Genomic DNA, 21,370 nt, shown 5'->3' with positions numbered 1-21,370 from the left:
GGAGTATGTGATGAAGTTCAAAGAACGGCTGTCCACTGCTTTACAGCTAGTGAGAGAGAATTTAGGAGCTGCTCAGGAGACGATGAAGACTTGGTATGATAAGAAGTCCAGGTTACGCCACTTTCAGCCAGGAGATCAGGTTTTGATTCTGCTACCGGTGCATGGGCAACCTCTTCAAGCCAAGATTAGTGGTCCTTATTTGGTGGAGAAGAAACTCAGTGATGTCAACTATGTCATCGCCACACCAGATCGTAGAAAGAACAAGCATCTTTGTCACATCAACATGCTAAAGTTATATCACAGGCGGGACGAAAATAACCCAGTCTGCACTGTAGCTGTTCCACCCGAGTCTGCAAGTGAAGCTCTCCCATGCAGTATGAGCCTGAGTGATAGTTTGGGGAAGAACCCTGATATCATGAATGATCTCCAGACTAAGCTTTCTCATCTAGCTCCCGAGGAAAGGCAGGAGTTTTCGGCATTACTGCAGGAGTATCCGCAAGTGTTCCGTGACACTCCAGGAAGAATCACTGTGTTGATGCATGATGTCGATGTTGGAGACGCAAAGCCAATTAAACTGCCTCCTTACCGTGTGAACCCAGTGAAAGTTCCTCTCATCCAGAAGGAGCTTGGCTACCTGTTGGACCACAAGATGATTGAGCCCTGTCAGAGCGAGTGGAGTTCTCCTGTCATTCTAGTCCCTAAGCCAGGGGGGTCACAGCGACTTTGCATCGACTACAGACGTGTTAATCAGATAACCAAAACAGACACTTACCCTCTCCCTCGCGTGGAAGATTGCATAGACAAGATCGGAAAGGCCAGGTACATAAGTAAGTTTGATTTGTTAAAGGGATACTGGTAAGTACCTATGACTGAACGTGCTAGGGAGATCTCATGTTTTGTAACACTAGGAAAGACTTTTGCGTGTTCTGTAATGCCATATGGTATGAAGAATGCACCAGCCACATTTCAGAAGCTCATGAATGTTGTAACAGAGGGTTTGGCAGGGTGTGTTGTTTATATTGATGATGTATTAATCTTCAGTGACAACTGGAAAGATCACCTATGCCATGTCAGTAAATTTCTTGAGCGTTTGGTTCAGGCTAATCTTGTAGCTAATTTATCAAAGTGTGAGTTTGGTCAAGCTAAAGTTCAGTACCTTGGGTAAGTAATTGGTAATGGACACGTTGCACACCAGCAGCGAAGGTTCAGGTTATAAGTGATCTTCCCAGACCTAAAAGTAGGAAAAAGCTACAAAGAATTTTGGGAATGGTAGATTATTACAGGAGATTTGTTCTTAACTTTTCAATTCTTGTATCACCACTTACAGACCTACTGAAAAAGGGAGTTAAATTTGTCAGGACCGATAACTGTGAATCCTCTTTCAGCAAACTTAAAGCTATCCTGTTAAGTCAGCCAGTGCTCGCTACTCCAAATTTTGCTAAGCCTTTTAAGATGGCTGATGACGCAAGTGATACAGGAGCTGGGGCTGTTTTGCTGCAAGAGGATGATCAGGGTATTGAACACCCTGTATCTAATTACAGTAAGAAGTTCACTCCACCTCAAAAGAGCTACTCAACTATTGAGAAAGAGCTTTTGGCCTTGATTTTGGGTTTACAGCATTTTTCATTTTATTTGTGTTCTGGTTTTAACCCCATAGTCATTTATAACGATCATAACCCACTGAAATTCCTTAGTAAGTTTAAAGATAAAAATCAGAGATTGACAAGATGGAGTCTACTTCTTCAGGAGTATTCATTAGACATACAACATGTCAAGGGGAAAGAAAATGTTATTGCAGATTGCTTATCTAGACTTTAGACAGATTATTTTAGAGTAATAAGAAATTTCCTTTGTAAATTTCTTTTTTTTGTGGGGGGGTGTTACATAGCCTATGATTTCATCATCCTTTGTATAATTCTAAAGTACAGTATGCTGCATGTTTGATCACGATTCGCCTCGTGGCTTCCATAGTGACCAAGCTTCCATGTTCTACCTCACTCCCCCTTCTCCACCCTTATAGTAGAGTAAGTTGTTCTTTCTGTTGTTCAGAGCAGGAGTGTCAACTCTTTGTCCCCTATGGTTTCATTTGCGCGTCCTTCTTACAAGTTGTATCAAGCTCTGCCGGCCCCTATATAATGAGCTCAGTCTCTGCATTAATTGCCACTTAGATCTACTCCTCATTTTGTTCACATCTCTGTCCTCCACTGTACAGTTGTTATTATTTTTATGAGTGCTCAGGAAGACTCCAACCATCTAGCTGCTGTGTAATTTGAGTATAAGTGTTATTACATTTTTTCTTGTACTGTATAGCATAATGTGTTAATTCGTAGGCCTGGTGAGGTTTTTGTGATTCATGTGGAGTTTTTGATGTCAGCCATTGTTAATAATATTTTGTATCTGAAATAATATATCTTGCATTAACTGAGCATTATCCGGTTTTCTCATTTATCAGGGCTTAGATAAATTTGTTCTTGCTAAATTCGTATTAATAGAGGCTATTGCAGTTAACCATATATGTAACCTGTTTTGCCATTTCATTATTTTTATGGGTCCTGAATGTTTAGTTGTTAGTTTGAGCATTAAACTTTAACGTGAAATTTTACCTAACTCTTTTGTTTTTAACCTGGAACTTTGCGAGACAGTAGTGATTTTAGTACTCTCACTTGAAGTGTTCATTATCTCTCTCTGTTTCGTAACACAAATTTGGCGACCTCTTATCAGGATATTCAGGATATTATCATAAGGATATTGCTTGATATTTTGTGACTGTGATTTATTCATGATGTCTACTATTACTACTCTTGATGAAGCCAAAGATTTTTTGTCAAATGTGAAAACAGTGTGTGATGTAGAAAACAGAACAAAGAATGAACTTAAGTTTGTTGCTCAACAATTGGGAATTGCTGTTCACTCTCATCATTCTAAAGATCAAATTGTTGACCTGATTAATAAAAGCTTGTTTAATGTAACTCCTCCAGATGAGCAAACGCAGATTGAAATAGCTAAGTTACAGCTAGCCCTACAGGAGGCCCGTGCTAAGGAGGCTGAGTTTCAGGCTCGTCCTAAGGAGGCTGAGGCTAAGGAGGCTGAGTCTCAGGCTCGTATTCAGGAGGCACAGGCACAGGCTCAGGCACAAATTGAACTTGCTAGGATTCAGGCAGACCATGAGTATCGCATGAAACAAAGTGGAACTGGATCATCTAGCTCTGATGATTTTGATGTGGCTAAAAATGTTAAACTTGTCCCTCCTTTTAATGAATCTGATTTAACAAAGTATTTTCAGTTGTTTGAGAGGGTAGCTACAGGTTTTAATTGGCCCAAAAAGTATTGGCTAGTACTCCCTCAGAGTGTTCTCACCGGTAAAGCTCAAGTATCTTATGCATCTTTGCCTCAGGAACAATCTGATAATTATGATTTAGTTAAGAGCTTGATTCTTAAGGCCTATGAGCTTGTTCCTGAAGCCTATAGAGTAAAATTTAGGACAACTTATAAGCAAGATAAGCAATCCCATGTTGAGTATACAAAAATCAAAGAAGATCTGTTAGAGCAGTGGTTAAATTCTAAGAACGTAAATTCTGATTTTGATAAATTTAAGCAGATGATTTTGCTGGAGGACTTCAAAAGGAGTATTAATAAAGATGTAAGCCTATATCTTGATGAGAAAAGAATAGATAATTTGTCTGATGCTGCAGTTTTAGCTGATGAATATGTTCTCACTCATAAGAGATATTCTAAAGAAAAAAGGAAAGCTGAGAGTAAGTACGTTGCCTCTACTCAGAGTACAGGTAACAGGAAAGAGAATAAAGATGATGTTTCTCAGGAAGTAAGTACCAGCTCCACCTCTAGATTTCAGAAAAGTCAATGTACTTATTGTAGTAAGCTTGGTCATACTACAGAGAAATGTGTCAGGAGACAGCGTGATGTGAACAAAAAGGAGTCTTTTAATATTCAGTCAATTGGTCTAGTGTCCACCCTTGAGAGTTCCCAGAATTCTTTAACTGAGTTAACTGAACCTGCTTTGATGTGTAAATTAAATTCTCATGATGATGTTCCTCTTTTGAGCAGTAACGTGGGTGACACTCTCAAGAGTTCATGTGCTAATTTCCTGTCTGATGGTTTTGTCAGTCCTCTGGAGAGTAATGACACGAAATCAGTTAAAATATATCGTGATACAGGTGCTTGCCAATCCCTTATGTTGACCAGTGTTCTAGGCTCTAATGTTAATTCCTCTGATGAAACTGTAATCTGACAAGGTGTAGGGAATAATTACTTCTCTGTCCCTCTGTGCAGAGTGAATTTAGAGTCTGGTTTTGTTAATGGTTCCGTTATGGTTGGGTTGGTTGAGACACTCCCAATGTCAGGTGTAACTTTCTTACTTGGAAATGATATTGGTGGAAGTCAAGTGTGTCCAGCTCTCAGTTGTCTAGTGAACCAGTGACTGCGACCAAGGATTATGATGTCCCTGAGGTGTTTTCTGCATGTGCTGTCACTAGGACTAAGTCTAAAGTTACTGGTGACTAAGAGGATAATGATGATGATGTTATCCTAGCTGACACTTTTCTTGCTAATTTGGACCACTCACCAGATGAGGCAGCACCCCGTAGTGTTGATAATTTGTCTCGTCAAGAGTTGGTTGAGTTGCAGGTTGCTGACCCTGAGTTGAAAGGTCTAGCTAACTCTGCTTGCAGTGAGGAAGAGTCAGCTGGTGCTTCTACTTGTTATTATATAAAGTCAGGAGTACTTATGAGAAAGTGGAGACCCCCAACAGCATCAGCCGACTGTGAATGGGAGGTTGTACATCAAGTTGTCATCCTTCGTGTTTGTAGGCAGGATATCATTAGAGTGGCTCATGATTCCAATTTGGCAGGACACCTTGGAGTGAGGAAGACTGTGGCACGCATTTTGAAACACTTCTACTGGCCAGGTATCTTCAGAGATGTTTCCTGGTATTGTAAGTCTTGTCACACCTGTCAAGTTGTAGGGAAGTGTAATCAGACCGAAAAGGTTGCACCTCTAGTTCCCATTCCTCCTTTTGAGGCGCCATTCACCCGTGTGTTGGTGGATATTGTGGGCCCTCTTCATAAGACTTCTTCACGATTTTCTTATGTGTTGACCCTGATTGATATGGCTACTGGTTATCCTGAAGCCGTTCCACTTAGAAATATCTCAGCAAAAAACGTGGTTAAGGAAATGCTAGGGTTCTTCACCACGTTTGGTCTGCCCAAGGAGGTACAGTTAGAGCGGGGAAGTAATTTCATGTCAAATGTTTTCAAGCAGTCACTGAAAGAGTTGGGCATCACCCAGATCACGTCTTCAGCTTACCATCTCCAGACCCAAGGAGCGTTGGAGAGATATCATCAAACACTCAAATCGATGCTCAAAAAATACTGTTTGGAACATCAGAAAGACTGGGATAAAGGTCTTCCATTCTTTGTATTTGCCGCAAGAGAATCTCCAAATGAATTACTGGGCTTCTCACCCTTTGAACTACTGTTTGGCCATGAAGTAAGAGGACCTCTTAAGCTACTCAAGGAATGCTGGCTGTCGGAGGAAGATGACGTCAACCTGCTGGAGTATGTGATGAAGTTCAAAGAACGGCTGTCCACTGCTTTACAGCTAGTGAGAGAGAATTTAGGAGCTGCTCAGGAGACGATGAAGACTTGGTATGATAAGAAGTCCAGGTTACGCCACTTTCAGCCAGGAGATCAGGTTTTGATTCTGCTACCGGTGCATGGGCAACCTCTTCAAGCCAAGATTAGTGGTCCTTATTTGGTGGAGAAGAAACTCAGTGATGTCAACTATGTCATCGCCACACCAGATCGTAGAAAGAACAAGCATCTTTGTCACATCAACATGCTAAAGTTATATCACAGGCGGGACGAAAATAACCCAGTCTGCACTGTAGCTGTTCCACCCGAGTCTGCAAGTGAAGCTCTCCCATGCAGTATGAGCCTGAGTGATAGTTTGGGGAAGAACCCTGATATCATGAATGATCTCCAGACTAAGCTTTCTCATCTAGCTCCCGAGGAAAGGCAGGAGTTTTCGGCATTACTGCAGGAGTATCCGCAAGTGTTCCGTGACACTCCAGGAAGAATCACTGTGTTGATGCATGATGTCGATGTTGGAGACGCAAAGCCAATTAAACTGCCTCCTTACCGTGTGAACCCAGTGAAAGTTCCTCTCATCCAGAAGGAGCTTGGCTACCTGTTGGACCACAAGATGATTGAGCCCTGTCAGAGCGAGTGGAGTTCTCCTGTCATTCTAGTCCCTAAGCCAGGGGGGTCACAGCGACTTTGCATCGACTACAGACGTGTTAATCAGATAACCAAAACAGACACTTACCCTCTCCCTCGCGTGGAAGATTGCATAGACAAGATCGGAAAGGCCAGGTACATAAGTAAGTTTGATTTGTTAAAGGGATACTGGTAAGTACCTATGACTGAACGTGCTAGGGAGATCTCATGTTTTGTAACACTAGGAAAGACTTTTGCGTGTTCTGTAATGCCATATGGTATGAAGAATGCACCAGCCACATTTCAGAAGCTCATGAATGTTGTAACAGAGGGTTTGGCAGGGTGTGTTGTTTATATTGATGATGTATTAATCTTCAGTGACAACTGGAAAGATCACCTATGCCATGTCAGTAAATTTCTTGAGCGTTTGGTTCAGGCTAATCTTGTAGCTAATTTATCAAAGTGTGAGTTTGGTCAAGCTAAAGTTCAGTACCTTGGGTAAGTAATTGGTAATGGACACGTTGCACACCAGCAGCGAAGGTTCAGGTTATAAGTGATCTTCCCAGACCTAAAAGTAGGAAAAAGCTACAAAGAATTTTGGGAATGGTAGATTATTACAGGAGATTTGTTCTTAACTTTTCAATTCTTGTATCACCACTTACAGACCTACTGAAAAAGGGAGTTAAATTTGTCAGGACCGATAACTGTGAATCCTCTTTCAGCAAACTTAAAGCTATCCTGTTAAGTCAGCCAGTGCTCGCTACTCCAAATTTTGCTAAGCCTTTTAAGATGGCTGATGACGCAAGTGATACAGGAGCTGGGGCTGTTTTGCTGCAAGAGGATGATCAGGGTATTGAACACCCTGTATCTAATTACAGTAAGAAGTTCACTCCACCTCAAAAGAGCTACTCAACTATTGAGAAAGAGCTTTTGGCCTTGATTTTGGGTTTACAGCATTTTTCATTTTATTTGTGTTCTGGTTTTAACCCCATAGTCATTTATAACGATCATAACCCAATGAAATTCCTTAGTAAGTTTAAAGATAAAAATCAGAGATTGACAAGATGGAGTCTACTTCTTCAGGAGTATTCATTAGACATACAACATGTCAAGGGGAAAGAAAATGTTATTGCAGATTGCTTATCTAGACTTTAGACAGATTATTTTAGAGTAATAAGAAATTTCCTTTGTAAATTTCTTTTTTTTTTGTGGGGGGGTGTTACATAGCCTATGATTTCATCATCCTTTGTATAATTCTAACGTACAGTATGCTGCATGTTTGATCACGATTCGCCTCGTGGCTTCCATAGTGACCAAGCTTCCGTGTTCTACCACACTCCCCCTTCTCCACCCTTATAGTAGAGTAAGTTGTTCTTTCTGTTGTTCAGAGCAGGAGTGTCAACTCTTTGTCCCCTATGGCTTCATTTGCGCGTCCTTCTTACAAGTTGTATCAAGCTCTGCCGGCCCCTATATAATGAGCTCAGTCTCTGCATTAATTGCCACTTAGATCTACTCCTCATTTTGTTCACATCTCTGTCCTCCACTGTACAGTTGTTATTATTTTTATGAGTGCTCAGGAAGACTCCAACCATCTAGCTGCTGTGTAATTTGAGTATAAGTGTTATTACATTTTTTCTTGTACTGTATAGCATAATGTGTTAATTCGTAGGCCTGGTGAGGTTTTTGTGATTCATGTGGAGTTTTTGATGTCAGCCATTGTTAATAATATTTTGTATCTGAAATAATATATCTTGCATTAACTGAGCATTATCCGGTTTTCTCATTTATCAGGGCTTAGATAAATTTGTTCTTGCTAAATTCGTATTAATAGAGGCTATTGCAGTTAACCATATATGTAACCTGTTTTGCCATTTCATTATTTTTATGGGTCCTGAATGTTTAGTTGTTAGTTTGAGCATTAAACTTTAACGTGAAATTTTACCTAACTCTTTTGTTTTTAACCTGGAACTTTGCGAGACAGTAGTGATTTTAGTACTCTCACTTGAAGTGTTCATTATCTCTCTCTGTTTCGTAACACAAATTTGGCGACCTCTTATCAGGATATTCAGGATATTATCATAAGGATATTGCTTGATATTTTGTGACTGTGATTTATTCATGATGTCTACTATTACTACTCTTGATGAAGCCAAAGATTTTTTGTCAAATGTGAAAACAGTGTGTGATGTAGAAAACAGAACAAAGAATGAACTTAAGTTTGTTGCTCAACAATTGGGAATTGCTGTTCACTCTCATCATTCTAAAGATCAAATTGTTGACCTGATTAATAAAAGCTTGTTTAATGTAACTCCTCCAGATGAGCAAACGCAGATTGAAATAGCTAAGTTACAGCTAGCCCTACAGGAGGCCCGTGCTAAGGAGGCTGAGTTTCAGGCTCGTCCTAAGGAGGCTGAGGCTAAGGAGGCTGAGTCTCAGGCTCGTATTCAGGAGGCACAGGCACAGGCTCAGGCACAAATTGAACTTGCTAGGATTCAGGCAGACCATGAGTATCGCATGAAACAAAGTGGAACTGGATCATCTAGCTCTGATGATTTTGATGTGGCTAAAAATGTTAAACTTGTCCCTCCTTTTAATGAATCTGATTTAACAAAGTATTTTCAGTTGTTTGAGAGGGTAGCTACAGGTTTTAATTGGCCCAAAAAGTATTGGCTAGTACTCCCTCAGAGTGTTCTCACCGGTAAAGCTCAAGTATCTTATGCATCTTTGCCTCAGGAACAATCTGATAATTATGATTTAGTTAAGAGCTTGATTCTTAAGGCCTATGAGCTTGTTCCTGAAGCCTATAGAGTAAAATTTAGGACAACTTATAAGCAAGATAAGCAATCCCATGTTGAGTATACAAAAATCAAAGAAGATCTGTTAGAGCAGTGGTTAAATTCTAAGAACGTAAATTCTGATTTTGATAAATTTAAGCAGATGATTTTGCTGGAGGACTTCAAAAGGAGTATTAATAAAGATGTAAGCCTATATCTTGATGAGAAAAGAATAGATAATTTGTCTGATGCTGCAGTTTTAGCTGATGAATATGTTCTCACTCATAAGAGATATTCTAAAGAAAAAAGGAAAGCTGCGAGTAAGTACGTTGCCTCTACTCAGAGTACAGGTAACAGGAAAGAGAATAAAGATGATGTTTCTCAGGAAGTAAGTACCAGCTCCACCTCTAGATTTCAGAAAAGTCAATGTACTTATTGTAGTAAGCTTGGTCATACTACAGAGAAATGTGTCAGGAGACAGCGTGATGTGAACAAAAAGGAGTCTTTTAATATTCAGTCAATTGGTCTAGTGTCCACCCTTGAGAGTTCCCAGAATTCTTTAACTGAGTTAACTGAACCTGCTTTGATGTGTAAATTAAATTCTCATGATGATGTTCCTCTTTTGAGCAGTAACGTGGGTGACACTCTCAAGAGTTCATGTGCTAATTTCCTGTCTGATGGTTTTGTCAGTCCTCTGGAGAGTAATGACACGAAATCAGTTAAAATATATCGTGATACAGGTGCTTGCCAATCCCTTATGTTGACCAGTGTTCTAGGCTCTAATGTTAATTCCTCTGATGAAACTGTAATCTGACAAGGTGTAGGGAATAATTACTTCTCTGTCCCTCTGTGCAGAGTGAATTTAGAGTCTGGTTTTGTTAATGGTTCCGTTATGGTTGGGTTGGTTGAGACACTCCCAATGTCAGGTGTAACTTTCTTACTTGGAAATGATATTGGTGGAAGTCAAGTGTGTCCAGCTCTCAGTTGTCTAGTGAACCAGTGACTGCGACCAAGGATTATGATGTCCCTGAGGTGTTTTCTGCATGTGCTGTCACTAGGACTAAGTCTAAAGTTACTGGTGACTAAGAGGATAATGATGATGATGTTATCCTAGCTGACACTTTTCTTGCTAATTTGGACCACTCACCAGATGAGGCAGCACCCCGTAGTGTTGATAATTTGTCTCGTCAAGAGTTGGTTGAGTTGCAGGTTGCTGACCCTGAGTTGAAAGGTCTAGCTAACTCTGCTTGCAGTGAGGAAGAGTCAGCTGGTGCTTCTACTTGTTATTATATAAAGTCAGGAGTACTTATGAGAAAGTGGAGACCCCCAACAGCATCAGCCGACTGTGAATGGGAGGTTGTACATCAAGTTGTCATCCTTCGTGTTTGTAGGCAGGATATCATTAGAGTGGCTCATGATTCCAATTTGGCAGGACACCTTGGAGTGAGGAAGACTGTGGCACGCATTTTGAAACACTTCTACTGGCCAGGTATCTTCAGAGATGTTTCCTGGTATTGTAAGTCTTGTCACACCTGTCAAGTTGTAGGGAAGTGTAATCAGACCGAAAAGGTTGCACCTCTAGTTCCCATTCCTCCTTTTGAGGCGCCATTCACCCGTGTGTTGGTGGATATTGTGGGCCCTCTTCATAAGACTTCTTCACGATTTTCTTATGTGTTGACCCTGATTGATATGGCTACTGGTTATCCTGAAGCCGTTCCACTTAGAAATATCTCAGCAAAAAACGTGGTTAAGGAAATGCTAGGGTTCTTCACCACGTTTGGTCTGCCCAAGGAGGTACAGTTAGAGCGGGGAAGTAATTTCATGTCAAATGTTTTCAAGCAGTCACTGAAAGAGTTGGGCATCACCCAGATCACGTCTTCAGCTTACCATCTCCAGACCCAAGGAGCGTTGGAGAGATATCATCAAACACTCAAATCGATGCTCAAAAAATACTGTTTGGAACATCAGAAAGACTGGGATAAAGGTCTTCCATTCTTTGTATTTGCCGCAAGAGAATCTCCAAATGAATTACTGGGCTTCTCACCCTTTGAACTACTGTTTGGCCATGAAGTAAGAGGACCTCTTAAGCTACTCAAGGAATGCTGGCTGTCGGAGGAAGATGACGTCAACCTGCTGGAGTATGTGATGAAGTTCAAAGAACGGCTGTCCACTGCTTTACAGCTAGTGAGAGAGAATTTAGGAGCTGCTCAGGAGACGATGAAGACTTGGTATGATAAGAAGTCCAGGTTACGCCACTTTCAGCCAGGAGATCAGGTTTTGATTCTGCTACCGGTGCATGGGCAACCTCTTCAAGCCAAGATTAGTGGTCCTTATTTGGTGGAGAAGAAACTCAGTGATGTCAACTATGTCATCGCCACACCAGATCGTAGAAAGAACAAGCATCTTTGTCACATCAACATGCTAAAGTTATATCACAGGCGGGACGAAAATAACCCAGTCTGCACTGTAGCTGTTCCACCCGAGTCTGCAAGTGAAGCTCTCCCATGCAGTATGAGCCTGAGTGATAGTTTGGGGAAGAACCCTGATATCATGAATGATCTCCAGACTAAGCTTTCTCATCTAGCTCCCGAGGAAAGGCAGGAGTTTTCGGCATTACTGCAGGAGTATCCGCAAGTGTTCCGTGACACTCCAGGAAGAATCACTGTGTTGATGCATGATGTCGATGTTGGAGACGCAAAGCCAATTAAACTGCCTCCTTACCGTGTGAACCCAGTGAAAGTTCCTCTCATCCAGAAGGAGCTTGGCTACCTGTTGGACCACAAGATGATTGAGCCCTGTCAGAGCGAGTGGAGTTCTCCTGTCATTCTAGTCCCTAAGCCAGGGGGGTCACAGCGACTTTGCATCGACTACAGACGTGTTAATCAGATAACCAAAACAGACACTTACCCTCTCCCTCGCGTGGAAGATTGCATAGACAAGATCGGAAAGGCCAGGTACATAAGTAAGTTTGATTTGTTAAAGGGATACTGGTAAGTACCTATGACTGAACGTGCTAGGGAGATCTCATGTTTTGTAACACTAGGAAAGACTTTTGCGTGTTCTGTAATGCCATATGGTATGAAGAATGCACCAGCCACATTTCAGAAGCTCATGAATGTTGTAACAGAGGGTTTGGCAGGGTGTGTTGTTTATATTGATGATGTATTAATCTTCAGTGACAACTGGAAAGATCACCTATGCCATGTCAGTAAATTTCTTGAGCGTTTGGTTCAGGCTAATCTTGTAGCTAATTTATCAAAGTGTGAGTTTGGTCAAGCTAAAGTTCAGTACCTTGGGTAAGTAATTGGTAATGGACACGTTGCACACCAGCAGCGAAGGTTCAGGTTATAAGTGATCTTCCCAGACCTAAAAGTAGGAAAAAGCTACAAAGAATTTTGGGAATGGTAGATTATTACAGGAGATTTGTTCTTAACTTTTCAATTCTTGTATCACCACTTACAGACCTACTGAAAAAGGGAGTTAAATTTGTCAGGACCGATAACTGTGAATCCTCTTTCAGCAAACTTAAAGCTATCCTGTTAAGTCAGCCAGTGCTCGCTACTCCAAATTTTGCTAAGCCTTTTAAGATGGCTGATGACGCAAGTGATACAGGTGCTTGGGCTGTTTTGCTGCAAGAGGATGATCAGGGTATTGAACACCCTGTATCTAATTACAGTACGAAGTTCACTCCGCCTCAAAAGAACTACTCAACTATTGAGAAAGAGCTTTTGGCCTTGATTTTGGGTTTACAGCATTTTTCATTTTATTTGTGTTCTGGTTTTAACCCCATAGTCATTTATAACGATCATAACCCACTGAAATTCCTTAGTAAGTTTAAAGATAAAAATCAGAGATTGACAAGATGGAGTCTACTTCTTCAGGAGTATTCATTAGACATACAACATGTCAAGGGGAAAGAAAATGTTATTGCAGATTGCTTATCTAGACTTTAGACAGATTATTTTAGAGTAATAAGAAATTTCCTTTGTAAATTTCTTTTTTTTTGTGGGGAGGTGTTACATAGCCTATGATTTCATCATCCTTTGTATAATTCTAACGTACAGTATGTTGCATGTTTGATCACGATTCGCCTCGTGGCTTCCATAGTGACCAAGCTTCCATGTTCTACCTCACTCCCCCTTCTCCACCCTTATAGTAGAGTAAGTTGTTCTTTCTGTTGTTCAGAGCAGGAGTGTCAACTCTTTGTCCCCTATGGCTTCATTTGCGCGTCCTTCTTACAAGTTGTATCAAGCTCTGCCGGCCCCTATATAATGAGCTCAGTCTCTGCATTAATTGCCACTTAGATCTACTCCTCATTTTGTTCACATCTCTGTCCTCCACTGTACAGTTGTTATTATTTTTATGAGTGCTCAGGAAGTCTCCAATCATCTAGCTGCTGTATAATTTGAGTATAAGTGTTGTTACAATTTTTCTTGTACTGTATGGCCTAAGGTGTTAATTCGTAGGCCTGGTAAGGTCTTTGTGATTCATGCGGGGTTTTTAATGTCAGCCAATATTAATAATATTTTGTATCTGTAATAATATATCTTGCTTTAACTGAGCATTATCCGGTTTCTCATTTATCAGGTCTGACTTAGATAAATTTGTTCTTGCTAAATTCGTGTTAATAGAGGCTATTGCAGTTAACCATATATGTAACCTGTTTTGCTATTACATTATCCTTATGAGTCTAGAATGTTTAGTTGTTAGTTTGAGCATTAAACTTTAACGTGAAATTTTATCTGACTCTTTTGTTTTGAACCTGGAACTTTGCGGGACAGTAGTGATTTTAGTATTCTCACTTGAAGTGTTCATTGTCTCTCTCTGTTCCGTAACAATATACATATATATATATATATATATATATATATATATATATATATATATATATATATATATATATATATATATATATATATATATATATATATATATCACCTCATCAGCCATTTGAGTGTCCACTGTAGGACCGGCTTATCCTGACCTAATGCCAAGGCATGACAATGAATGGAAGTCGGGGTGAAGGGTGAGAGTGTCTTCGAGTACATCAGCATGTGTGATGAAGTAGGTACACAAAGTAAAAACCAAGAGTCCAGAGGGGTCTGAACGGGGCAATAACTGGGCAGTCAACTATATGATGAGATAATGCTTCATCCATGACCTTGTGACAGAGTTTACATGGCCCGTTGGCAGTCGGTCGTCCATTGATTTCCCCTCTGGAGTGATACTCCAGGCAAATGCGGGTGACGGCCACATTATAACGGCGGATGAGGGTGGGGTGCTTGCCATAGGTGTGTCTCGCGCCTATGTAGATGTCATAGTGCTGAATGGTGACACTTGCAGGACGTTCAGCATCGGTACTCTGGACAATTGTCGTGGACACAGGGAGGCGGATGGCAGCTAGGGGGAGGTTACAGGCAGCTCGGGCCATGTGATCTACCTGATTGTGGTGGATGTGACCAACATGGGCTGGGATCCAAATAAAAGAAACTTTGAGACCATGAGCATGAGCATGATGGAGGCAGGAGTAGAGGGAGGTGAAGAGAGGGGAGGGGCGTCGGTGGGGGGGTTGCGAAATAAGGCAAGGGCAATATTTTTTTTCTTTTATACTAGGAAGAAGGAATCAAAGGCCAAGAGCCCGCAAACTGTCTCCTCCAAGAAAAAAAAATGAAAACAAAAAAGGAGACAAATTCAAGATCCGTTCATTTCGAGATGCCTGGACACACTGCGTTCGAAAGACTGGAGATCATAGGAAGTAGGAAATACAGACAGAGGGAGACAATTCCAGATTTGACCTGTTGCATAAATGAAGGACTGGGAGTAATGGTTAACTCTTGGATTAGAGAGTTGGACAGAAAAGGGATGAGAGTTTGTTGTTAGACGGGTACTATGCACCCGCCATAGAGGTGGAGGGATACAAGCAGAGTGTTCAGAGGAGCAGTGACCATTGAAATAGTGATAGAAAAGAGATAAAGAGGCAACAGTGCGGTGAAGCGACAGAGGTTGAAGGAAGCCAGTAAGAGGAGGAGAGTTAATGAGACATAAAGCCATTGACTCCATCCTATTGAGAAGAGCTGTATGTGGGGAGCCTCCCCATACATGAGAGTTGTACGCTACACAGGGGCGAACAAAATCCGTGTATAAAGTAAACAACTGTGCAGGGGTAAAGAAGGTATGGAGTCGGCTTAGCACATCTAATCTCTTGGAAGCAGATTTTACAAGAGATGCAATGTGATCTTTCCTAGATAAGTCCCGAGTGAATGAAACCCCAAGCATATTCAAGGATGATGCATGATTGAGCTGGATATTATTAAACATTAGTGGGTACTCCTATGGAAGATTTTGACAGGTTGATAGGTGTAAAAACTGAGTCTTTGATGCATGAAAAACAACAAGATTATTTTTACCCCAGTCAGAGATACGAGCCAAGTCAGACATTAGGTGTGCCATAGCCACATCCCAAGTTTGTTGAAGTAACTGCTGAGATGGACGTTGTGGGAAACGAATGAAAAGGTGAAGGGTGGAATCATCAGTGTACGAGTGGATAAGGTTAGATGTACAGCTTAGAAGGCCATTAATGAATAAAAGGAAGAGAGTTGGTGATAGGACAGAACCCTGAGGAACATCTCTGTTGATAGATCTGGGAGAAGAATGGTGGCCATCTACAACAGTAGCTATAGAACGACCAGAAAGGAAGCTATAGATGAAGGCACAGATAGAAGGATAGAAATCGTAAGAGGGCAGTTAGGAAATTAAAGATTAATGGCAGACTCGGTCGAAACCCCTTGAGATGTCAAGTACAATGGCAAAGCTTTTGCCAAAGTCCCGAAAGGAGGATGACCAGGAGTCTGAAAGGTAGGTGAGATGATCGCCAGTGGAGCGTCCCTGACGGAACCCATACTGATGATCAGAAAGAAGGTTGTGATAGGAAAGATGCTTTAACATTTTTCTGTTAAGAAGAGACTCGAAAAATTTTAAGACACAGGTATGTTAAAGCACTTGGACAATAGTTAGAAAGTTGGGGATGGTCACCCTTCTTTGGGACTGGCTGAATGAGAGCAAACTTCCAGCAAGAAGGAAAGGTATAAGTTGAAAAACAAAGGCGAAAGAGTTTACCTAGGCAGGGTGTAAGCACAGAAGCACAGTTCTTGAGGACAACAGGAGGAACTCCATCAGACCCTATGCCTCGTTAGTACTGAGGCCAGTGATGGCAGAAAATACAACAGCTGAAGAAATTTTAATGTCAGCTATGAGGAAGTCAGACGAGGGAAGTGAGGGAGGAACAGCACCGGAATCGTCTAAGGAAGAATTGGAGGAGAAAGTTTGAGCGAAGAGATCTGCCACAGTCGACATTTCTTTGGAGGGTCCACAGACTGTACTGGAGCGATAGGACAGGTTAAGGTAATACGGTTTGGATTGGAGAAGCCCAACAGAGAGAAAAAATTAACAGTGTAAGCAGAAGGATTAGTTGTAAAGAAAATGTCAAGTATGTTGGAGCTCTCTCCAAGGCAGTCAGGGATATGGGTAGGGTGCTGTACAAGCTGCTCTAGCTCATTAAGGATAGAAAACATGTAGGCTCGTTGATTAATGAATGAAGAGGAGAGCCAAAGGTGGTGGTGAACATTGAAATCTCCTAGAATGGAGATTTCAGAGAAAGGAGAAGTGGATAGCTTGGGAATTGCTGATGATGAGACCTGGTAGGTGATGAGAGAGAAGGAAGTCAAGGGCAGAGCGTACTATAGCAGACAGTTCACGCTGGGTACTGCTGGCCCAGTTGGGAAGACAGTGGAAGGTTGAGAAGATAGGGGAATCAGAGTTAGTAAGGACAATGCAAGCAGCTCCCGCCCGGCCATTACTGAGGAAGAATCGTCATTGTAGAGGTGAATAGGATGGGAAGGGTAGGTGCGGGCTATGGAGTTAAGGATTTCAATGATGGAGAGCTGTAAAGGGATTGGTAAACGGTCAGAAGCAGTGGCAGAAGATGTATAGTGCACAGCAGAAGTTGTATGTGTCCAGGTAAGGGGCAAGGGGTCAGTAGGGATGGGAGTGACAAGATCAGCACGGATACTGGCAAGATCATGGCCAGAAAGCTGGAGAGGGCAGTTGAGTGCTGAATGAATTCGTTTTAGCTAGGATGCCAGGCCCGGTAGGTGATTATGCCGGATCCGATCTATGTGAGTGGAATCTGAGAGAATGTCAACCAGTCGGCAGGAAAAGGGTGAAGCAGGAGAAAGAAATGTGGTCAGACACTGTGTGGCAAAGCAGGCTCCAAGCATATGAATGCAGTCAGTGATGGGACACAGATTGAGTTCATGGAGCATGTTGACTACTCTGGCAGACCTGGGGTAGCAAAGAATGAGACGCATCACCCGAGTTTGTACCACTTTAAGTGGTCGGAGCTGTGCTTGGGGAACATGGGAGAGAAGGATAGCATGATAATCAAGAAGGGAGCAAATATACAACAGGTAAAATGATCGAGCGATAGGGATGCTAACCCCATGCGAGTCACAAGCGAGTGTGCCAAGGAGTTTAAGCGTGCGGTGAAGGCAGGTGCAGATAGTGGAGACATACTGGGAGGGTTAAAGAGGGAAGAGAGGGGAATTCCGAGATATGTACAATCCTCCTGCACTGCCTCAAGATGAGAGCTGAGGAGGGTTATGGTTGTGCATGCAAGCCTATGAGTGGGGGATCGATTAAACAGTTTGGTTTTGGCAGTGTTAATAATCAACCCACAAGCAGATGCAGCCTGGTGGAACTTAACTAGGAGACCCTGAAGAGTGATGGGAGAAGGGGAGTGGATGCAGATATCATCAGCATAGGTTAGGATCAGAGAGTAGTCAGGGATAGGACCTAAAAGATGGAGAAGTCTATTCACGAGAAGATTGAAGAGAAAGGGGCTAAGTACCTCACCCTGAGGTGTGCCAAGATTGTAGGGTCAGTAATCACTAACTGCCCTAAAAAACAAAACCCGAGAGTGACGATGAGACGGGTAGGTTTCCCGCCAGCAGAACAGATGGCCAGAGACACACAGGTGAGCAAGTTCATCAAGGATGATGACACGGTTTGGGACATTGAATGTAGCTTTGAGATCAAAGAAGGCTGTACAGGAGGCGGATGTGAGGTGAGTGAGTAATTCTGCAAGGCCATGTTGTGTGCTTCGGCCTGGAAGGAAACCAAAAAGATGGGGAGAGAGCTGGTTCTGAAGATCATGGAGCCTTGCTAAAAGAATTCTCTCAAGGACTTTGGAGATGCAGGAAGTTAGGGAAATGGGACGGAAATCAGAGGTTTTAGGCTTATGGATGGGGATGATGGTGCTACGGGTCCAGTCTGCAGGGAGACTACCTTCGGAAAGGCTCAGGTTGAACAGTGAGAGTAGGGGATTGCCAGGGACTTGAGCAATGAGTCTGAGTGTGGTGTACAGTAGGTGATCCTGTCATCACCCAGGAGAGTTGCCGTGCCTTGCAATAGCGCAAGTTGCAGCTCATTACTGGTGATGGGGTGATCATCGAGGGGAGAGGGAATGGAGCGAGCCTCTGCAATATGTGCTAACCTGTTTCCACTAGCAGCCAAGAGGCGAGCCTTGCTGGGGGGGAGGAAGGGATGTCAACTGATTTTGGGTGGACCATTTGTCAACTAGGTTGTTGGCATACTCCACAGGATTGTGGTGGAGAGGAAAGAAGGGTGATTCACGTAAATGAACAACTCTATTAACAAACCACCAAGCTTTAGATTGAGAAGTGTGTGAGCTAATATGCTGGAGAAAGTCATGCCAATACTCCTGGCGAACACTGTGTTTGATGTCACAGGAAGACCTGGCTGCAGTGAGATAGGAGTGGCGGTTGTCAGCAGTGCAGTCAGCGTGGTGAACAGCCACTGCTCACTGCACTTCCTCCTCACTGTCATTTAGACGGCAATCCCTTACCCACTTCCCAGCCTGGTGAGCAGAGGTTTCGTATGACTTGCAGCACATAATGATCACAGAGCATCTGTACTATGGTAATTAGGGAGGTGTAAAGTTCATCTGATGTGGTGAACGAATGACTGGCAAACCAGGTGGTTAGCATGTCCTTGAAAGTGGGTTGCAGAGGAATAGGGATATTAATCTTTTTCTTGACATGGTGGTGCTGGGAGTGTAATATGGGAATGGAATATTTGGCAAGGATGGCATTGTGGTCAGCGATAAGAGTAGGGACAGTGTCAACAGTGACAGCATGTTGTACCACGTTGCTACCAAGGACGAGATCTAGACTGTCTCCCCAACATGAGTGGGATGAGGAGTGGGGAATGGAACAAGATGATGGTTACTGGCAAAGTCATGGAGACGATGACCAGCAGGAGAAGCATGGGAACCGCCAAATGATGGATGAGAGGCATTAAAATCGCCCAGGTAAAAGATAGGTGAGGAGCGGCAGGTAGGTAAAGTGGTGGGGTCACCCCCAGTTGAAATGAGATAAACGATACATATATACAAAGAGGTATCGGTGACAGTGAGGCGAAATAAATGAACGAGAAAGGAGTGAGAAGAGGCAGGTGATTTGGTAATGAGGGTGTGAGGAATAGAGTGATGAATGTATGTAGCCAGGCCTTGACCAGAATGGATATGATAGCAGTGGTATCCCCGAAACCTGGGTACGGGACTGGGGCAACGAGAGTGAGGGAAAGCCTCCTGAAGGCAGATGACAGCAGGGTGATGAGATGAAGCATAATGAGAAAAATCAGCCAGGCGGTGATGGACGCTCCATATATTCCAAGATAATACTTTATATTGTCTGGGTTTGGCAGCCATTAGGACAAGGGGAGAGACAGAGAATTGTCATGAGAGAGTTAGGGAACGGATGGTTGAGGAAGTCGGGGAAAGGAGGAGGAGAGTGGGAGGGGAGGTACGAGAGAGGGAGGTCTCATATGTGCGACGCCCGGGAGAGAGGGAGGTAGGGGGAGGGAGGAGGAGGGGAGAAGGTGGGAGAGAGGTGAGGATGTATGGGGGAAAGGAGTGGGTAAGGGAGTACAGACAGAGGAGGCTTGTGTGAGAGGCTGATACTGGGACACAGGTGGAGGGACAAGGCTGGATGGTGGTGAGATGGGAGGGAGAGAAGGAACAGGAATAACAGCAGCGGTGGTAGTTACATGGGATTTGGTTTGTGGGAGCTGTGAGGTAGGCAGAGAAGAAATACTAAGGTGAGAGAGTACATACAAAAGGAGACTGTGTAGTTCCTCATACTGTTGTTGTGGGAGTTGCAGTAAATGGTCCAATGGGTGGGGGAGGGGGGGGAGGGGTTAGCAGCTTGTTATGGGGCATGGGGGGGGGGCACGTGCTGAAGGGGAGGGAGGAGGGGGGGTATGATGTAGAACCAGTGGCGGGAGGGTGTATCGGCTGATAAGCAGGGATGGCGGTGGAGGCAGGAGCAGGGGCAGGGCGGGCTGAGTGACGACTTGGTCAATCCAGGTGCCAAGAAGTGATGTCCACACGCCCAGGCTGGGGGCACTGGAATTGCTGTGAATGAAGGAGACGAGGGTGGGCAGCTATGGGGTCAGTGGGGGCTGGTGGCGTGGGTGGTAGGGGCAGTTCCAGGAACTTAGATGAGTGGGGGTCAGGTGCACGGGGACTGGGAGAGTGAACGGTGCCTGACAGGGCAGGTTGTGTTTGAATGAGGGCCACTGCACAGACCACACCATTCTGCAGACCGGCAATAGTGTGAGATGTGGTCGGACTCATAGCAGCGATAACGCAAGGGTTGTGATGGCATGGGCTCAACGAAAGTACAGGGGGGATGGAGTAGCTCATAGCAGTATTCAGGAGGGGGGGAGTCCTCTTCCTCCCATACAACAATGGCACGGTTGATGGGTTCTCCCAGAGAGTTGTACAGGGGACCTGCTCGCTTGACATCAGGTATGTTGTGTAGGACTGTAATAGAACAGTCAGTTGCCAGGCGTTTCACGAGGTATTCCTGCAATTTCTTGCTTCTAATTAGGGCATCATGGAGTACAAATTTGATGCCCAAAAGCCCCTCAATTGTTAGGGTATGGATAAGATCGGGAAAATTCCTGTGGACGTAGATGTTAGGAGGTGCAGGAGACATGAGCTTTAGGGTGCCGAGTGATGAGGGGGTGGGTGGATGCACGCTGCCGCCAGACACTGCAGACAGCAGGTGTGCATGTGGACGTGAATTCCAGGAGCACATATTGGTCTCTTGGTGTGACAGGAGGGAGCCTGGGTCGGAGAGGAGGGTATGGGGTCACAGGAGGGGTGCTGGTGGTGAGGGTAGAGGTAGGATCATCAGGGCTGAAGGAGTGTGAATTTATGGCGGAGGTTCGTTCTGGGTGGTTGGCACTTGGCGCCGGGATGTTAGGGTCGGAGACCGCCAG

At 43.4% G+C, this 21,370-nt stretch overlaps 1 protein-coding gene across 1 annotated transcript in view; it reads left to right on the top strand.

The window, feature by feature from the left end:
• Positions 1–14,411, top strand: part of nonC (serine/threonine-protein kinase Smg1) — a 1,312,439-nt gene extending 1,298,028 nt beyond the window's left edge. Inside the window, exon 54 of the mRNA XM_080284159.1 lies at positions 14,179–14,411. Coding sequence (XP_080140285.1) covers positions 14,179–14,411 — 233 coding nt within the window. The remainder of the gene's footprint in view (positions 1–14,178) is intronic.
• Positions 14,412–21,370: the final 6,959 nt, after the last annotated feature.

The sequence above is a fragment of the Coenobita brevimanus genome, chromosome 100 (assembly GCF_032717465.1).
Source record: "Coenobita brevimanus isolate Jiangsu-jjx chromosome 100, ASM3271746v2, whole genome shotgun sequence".
In the NCBI taxonomy this organism is placed as follows: Eukaryota; Metazoa; Arthropoda; class Malacostraca; order Decapoda; family Coenobitidae; genus Coenobita; species Coenobita brevimanus.
This window is presented reverse-complemented; position numbering and strand designations above follow the sequence as displayed.